The sequence below is a fragment of the Galeopterus variegatus genome, unplaced genomic scaffold (genome assembly GCF_000696425.1).
Source record: "Galeopterus variegatus unplaced genomic scaffold, G_variegatus-3.0.2 Scaffold1970, whole genome shotgun sequence".
Classification (NCBI taxonomy): Eukaryota; Metazoa; Chordata; class Mammalia; order Dermoptera; family Cynocephalidae; genus Galeopterus; species Galeopterus variegatus.
This window is the reverse complement of record NW_007728081.1, coordinates 286847-292875: the sequence shown is the minus strand read 5'-3', so window position 1 is coordinate 292875 and position 6029 is coordinate 286847. Positions and strand designations below refer to the sequence as shown.

General features: G+C 40.1%; 1 protein-coding gene across 1 annotated transcript in view; it reads left to right on the top strand.

Annotated features, from left to right (window-relative positions):
* NLRP13 (NLR family, pyrin domain containing 13) overlaps window positions 1-6029 on the top strand; it is a 25942-nt gene that overhangs the window by 18456 nt on the left and 1457 nt on the right. Inside the window, exons 4-5 of the mRNA XM_008579871.1 lie at window positions 282-452; window positions 2809-2979. Of these exons, the coding sequence (XP_008578093.1) occupies window positions 282-452; window positions 2809-2979 (342 nt within the window). The remainder of the gene's footprint in view (window positions 1-281; window positions 453-2808; window positions 2980-6029) is intronic.

Genomic DNA, 6029 nt, shown 5'->3' with positions numbered 1-6029 from the left:
AAACTTTTCCTATTTTTTTTTTCTAAACCAGCTAACAAGTAGCAAATTCTTGGTGTGCTTGTTGTATAAATCTGGACCAGGAAAGGGTTAGGGCTAGGGTAAGCATAGATACTTAGTATAACCTGGATTGGAGTCCAGGCGCGCAGGTTTGAAGGAAGAGAGATGTGGTTCAGGGAACTACTGTGGGTAGACTTGGAGGAGGGACTTGAGGCTTCTGTCCCCAGGCATCTCAGTTTGGGCTGCTTTCCTGAGTGTTTGTCTCTGTGGCTCTTGCTCTGCAGGCTCTGGTTTTGCCAGCTTGGGGCACTCAGTTGTAAGCACTTGTCAGATGCTCTGCTCCAGAACAAGGGTTTGACACATCTGAATCTGAGCAAGAACCACCTGGGAGATGAGGGAGTGAAATTTCTGTGTGAGGCCTTGTGTCGTCCGGATTGCAGTCTGCAGAACCTGGAGTAAGTTTTGTTGGCTCTCTTGTATAGTGGATGGGAGGAAAGCAGTGGGAATTGTCCTATGAATGCCTGAGTTCCTGATGGGGTTTGAGTGAATCCTGGGTGTGGACATGATTTTTACCACAGAGGAGCTTTGGTTTTGTTGGGGGTGTAGGTATAAGGGGTGGTGCTTATGGGGAAAAAATTGGGTGACTATTAAGGACCAAGTACAATGTGTGTATGTGTGGGTATGGGAGGATCTTCAAAACCACCCCCTGGGTTTGACAATTTACTAGGAGTACTCACAGGACTCAGCTTATAGTCATGGCTATGGTTTTTCTTGGTGAAAAACACAAAGAAAACCAGCAAGAGAAAAGGTACATGGGACAAAGTCCACAGGAATTCTCTCCCAGTGGAATCACACAGAACATAAAATTCCTCCATCAACTAGTTGTGAGAATACATGCAAAGTGTTGTCTACAAGGGCAGCTAATTAGAGACACAGCACTCAGAGGTTTTATTGGATGCTGGTCATGTAGGCACCTTCTGCCTAGCATGTCCCAAAGGTTCCAGACTTGTAGAAGGAAAGCAGGTGCTTAGCATAAACCATTTTGTTTGCACAGTGAGCCATTCTTATCAGAGAATGGTGGGAAATCTGAAATCCAAGTTCCCAGATACTAGTCAAGGGCTAACCTTGCAAGCAGACAAGATTATCTAAAGATAGCTCCTTTCTGCACAATATGTTATCCCATGTCTGATATGAAATAGAAGTCAGAAATGAGCTCTAAATCTCCCTAGTTAGACAGTCACAGTAAAAATGATTTTGTCTATAATTTATGTCTATGCACTTTTTAGAACACATAGGCCATGCCAGAGTCTTGAAAAGATATGAAATAGGGGTATAGGTAGTAGTACTAGAATATTAAAATAATCACAGGTGTAAGGTGCTAAGAAATTTGGAAACCTTTGTTATATAGTATTATTATTATTACTTGTTTTTACTAATTTTAACAATGTTGGAAATATTTTGATGGCCCAAAATGTAGCCCGTCTATAATTAAACTTAGACAGACTCGACATTTTTGCATTGATAACAGGAAAGTAAATTCACAGGATTAAAGGTTTCTGTGCTGTCCAAATATAGTACCCACTTGCCAGATGTGGCTGAATTAGAATTGAGTATAATCAAAAATTTAATTTCTCAGTTGCACTAGCTGCATTTCAAGTGCTCAGTAGTCACATGTGGCTAGTGGATATGGTAGTGGATGTCACAGCTATAGAACATTTCCATCATCACGGAAAGTTCTGTTGGATTTTGTTGATTCAAAGGACAAAGTCCACTCCTGCCAATGTTGCCCAGCTATCTAGTTCTCCTTCCTGGAGGCTACCAGTGGTTTAAGTCTTTTTCTGTAAATCCTTCAGGAGGTCTTCTGTGCATGCATAAGTGAGTGTGTATGTTTTTTTTTCTCTCTCTCAGCATTTATTACCATGAAACATGTACCCCAAACAACATATCTGAGAATGTTATACATCAGTACATAAAAGCTTTTATTCTATTATGACTACGTACTCATTCGTCAAATGGATATGCTATTTGTGTAATGAGTACTCTGGTTGTTTCTAATCTTTTGACAAAGTGATAAAAGTTATGCCATGTATCTGTGTTCCTGTATCACTTCAGACATGTGTAAATATACCTGCAGTATAAGTTCTTAGAAATAGAATGGATGGGTCAAAGGGTATTTGCAATAAAAATTTTAACACATGTGGCCCAGTTACTCTCCATGGAGGTTGTACCAACTAACACTCCCACAAGCCTCTCTCTCCCTGCTCCTCTTCCCCGTAGTTTCCTCCCCTGTCTCCCCCTCTTCTCTCTCCTGTTCCCTCCTCATCCCTTCCTCTTTATCCCATTCTCTCTCTAAATATTTACTTGAATTAATCATTTTGAACTTATTTTGGTATAATAATTTATCCTTGGAAATTTAGACCTGCCCTTAGGTGAGATTCCTCGGTCTTTTCAGCTCAACTGTTGAGCTCAAAGACTGAAAAACATGTACGTTGATAGCCAAGTAGAGTCTGGATACTGTGGTGGTAAATATCACAGAAAGAAGCTCCTCACACTAAAAATCCTGGATGGGATGACAAGGGGAGGTGGCTGTATTGCTGTTGTTTCTGCTTGCTTTCTATCACAGGTAGAGCACCTTGGGGTGTCTTGGCCCCTCCTAACTTGTACCCACCTCATTCTAGGGCTTGGAATAAGAAGTCTGGTTTGGGCGTCTCTCCTTTCCTTGGAAGAAAGTGAGATGGGCTGGAGCGCATAGAGTGAAGCATAAGGACTCAAGGATTATTTCGTCCTCTTTTGTATGTTTTTATTTTGCAGCTTGTCAGATTGTTCTTTCACAACAGTGGGCTGCCAGGAGCTTGCTAAAGCCCTGGAGCATAATCATAATGTGCAAATTTTGGATATTGGGAGAAATGATCTTCAGGATGACGGCATAAAACAACTGTGTGAGGCACTGAAACATCCTAGTTGTGTGTTGAACACACTTGGGTGAGTCCATGCTGTCTTTGCAGGAATTCTCCTCTCTTTACTCTTGAGATGGAGGGAAGATAATGACAGGGTCACACAGTGGGGGGGGGGGTAGAAAGTGAGAAATGATAAAAACATAGTTTTCCTTTTAAAAATCTCTCCTAAATGATAAGCTCTAAGTTGAGAGAAAGCATTTTAATCTTGTTCTCAGTGCATTGCAAATCTTTCTTTTAATCAGCACACTTTGGATTCTAGGTGCTGGGGGGATGCAGCCTACTCCCTGCACTCTGAATCTTTGCTTCTCAGGGGAAGACTGACTTTAACCATAACGTAATGTGTGCTCAGCAGGCTGAGATGGTTTGGCCTCAAGTCAGAGAATTTTTGTCTAAATGTGGCTTAAATGATAGCCATTTCTCACGTAAGTAACGGTTCTAGGGTTGGTTAATTCAATAACTCTGTTGTGTTTTCAGAAAGGGTATTTGTCAGAATCTGTTAAAAGATGTTAAATAAACCCACTGAAATCATATGAAACCTCCAGTATTGTTGGGGTGAACCAACCATCTCTAACCTCTACTCAGTGATTTTTAAGTTTACTATATAAACACCAAGAATTTGATTGTTGGTTAAAATATCAAGGAACTGAACTTGTTCTCTCACAGGCCTTTTTATAAAAAAAGACATAAATAAGTTAATGTTATCTACAGTGCTGAATTTAAGGGAGTTTCAGGAAGTTCATCTTTACTACCTTCCCTCCCCGCCATCAGATAATGAAGCAACGTACTGGAGATAAATGGACTATATTTCTTTAAAACAGAGATTCACTCTGCCTTTTTTTTCCCTCTGAAAGAGAGCTTTATGTGTTCATACAAATAAAGAAGCTAATGTGCACCAGCAGTGCAAGCATGAATGGATGACAATGGAAAATAGGTTTGGTGCTTGAAGGGGTGCTAATGTTGGGTACCACAACCAGAGAACCTGCACACCACAGTACAACACACACAACACTCTCGAGTCTTTCTCACAGACTGCCCAGGAGGTTATTGAAGATTTCACTGAGGAGTTTAGGTTTTGAGATGAACCTTGAAACAGAGCCCCTACCTCTAATCCCTGCAGTAGCAGGGAGGGAAATAAAGTACTTGTCAGAGAGGAACAGTATATATAAGGAGTTAGAGATAGGTTTTGTGGGGGAAAAGTGAAGAACATGTGGTTGGAATAGAGTGATGGGTCTGGAAAATGGGGATACAACTAGGTTTAAAAATAAATTCTGTAGGTCAGGCTACAGTTTAAGTGCTTACCATGTATTTGGAAATGGGAAACACATGGCAATCATCACTTCATTTTCCAGTAGGGAGCTACTAGGAGGGAGCAGGTGCTGTTATACCCTTTTACAGATGGGGAGACTGATGCAAGGGGATCACTTAGCTAAATAAGGATGCGGACAAGCACCCAGTCCAAGTATGATTCAGACACTAGTTCTTTTCACCAGTTCTCTATCCCTTAAGAAATATCTTTAGTTTATTTTTCCTTTGGTTGCTTGTGCTTTTGGGGTCCAAATGTCCATCATCAGATGAATGGATATGGAAACTGTGGCACATCTACACAATGGAATTCTACTCTGCTATAAAAAAGGATGAAATACTACCATTCGCAGCAACATGGATGAACTTAGAAAAATTATATTAAGTGAAATAAGAAAGAGAAACACCACCTGTTCTCACTTATTTGTGGGAGCTAAAAGTAAATAAATACACAACAAATTGGAGTTCATGGGGAAGAAGACACAACAATCACAATTCCTTGAACTTGTTAAGACAAGTGAACAGATATGACGTTGATGAGTGGGAGGGGAGAGAAGGAGGGGGGAGGGAGAAATTGGTAAAGGGACACAAAAATCAACTACATTGTACATTGATAAGATAACATTTAAAAAAATGAAGATAACCACTGGTATTTAAAAAAAAAAAGAAATATCTTTAGGTGTTCTATGTTTTTTTACCCTGTAGGCAAGAGAGAAACCACCAGATTTATGTGAGTAAATTAGGGTCATAGTCATGCTTTTGAAAAGGGTGATGGTTGGTTTTAAACCTTCACTCTCTAGGTGCTTCCACTCAGAAGAAGAAATGAGTAAAACTTTTGCAACAACTATTGCATTGTCTTTAATGACGAATCCCTTCCTGATATTCAGTTCACTTACATCTACTCTCATTCTCCAATGCTGCAGCTCTTAAAGGAGGTACATGCACCTATATATGTGAATATACGTCTTCTGGATGTCATATACAGAGGATTCCATCTTTACTTTCTAGACCAAGGTTTCTCAACCTCAGCACTATTAACATTGTGGGATGGATCATTCTGTGTTGTGGGGGCTGTTCTCTGTAGGATGTTGAGCAGCGTCCCTGGCCTCCACCCAGTAGATGCCATCAGTACATCTTCAGTCTCCTGACATTGCCACATCTCCCATGTGGTGCAAAAGTCACCCTTGATTAAGAAACATTGGTCTAGAAAATTCAATGTGTACTATTAAAGGTACAAGGTCAAGGTTAACAATACATAATACAGTGGTAAAACCTGGCTGATGGCATTATATCTGAGATATCAGAATATACCTGTTTTGTATCTGAGCACATGTTTTTCTCATGTTATGTTCTCTGTCCATCAAGTGGTGCCTCTACCTTGAAGGATTCCCTGGATCCCAACCAACCTCCTCAAACTGAGGAAATGTATTCCTTCCCTCTACTCTTCATGCATCAGATTTTGCACATATGCCTACATGCCATATTTCTCCATAGACTGAGGTGGTTATTTCCACTGTGTTAAACAGATCTGATGCACTTTGTCATTTTCATCTTTCTATTCCTAGTAGGCAGCCAACCCATATGTCCTAATTTTGCATTGTTGAATTTAGAAATGGGATGATAAAAAGTGTAAATAGGGGTAGTTGTGCTATTTCAGTCTTTCCAAAGACCTTTTAAGTAAACTTGCATCCTTTTTACACTAAAATGGTTTCTTTCATGTTCTGGCAGGTTAAACTTTTGTTTCCTCATCTGTCAAATAGGGGTTAAAATAGT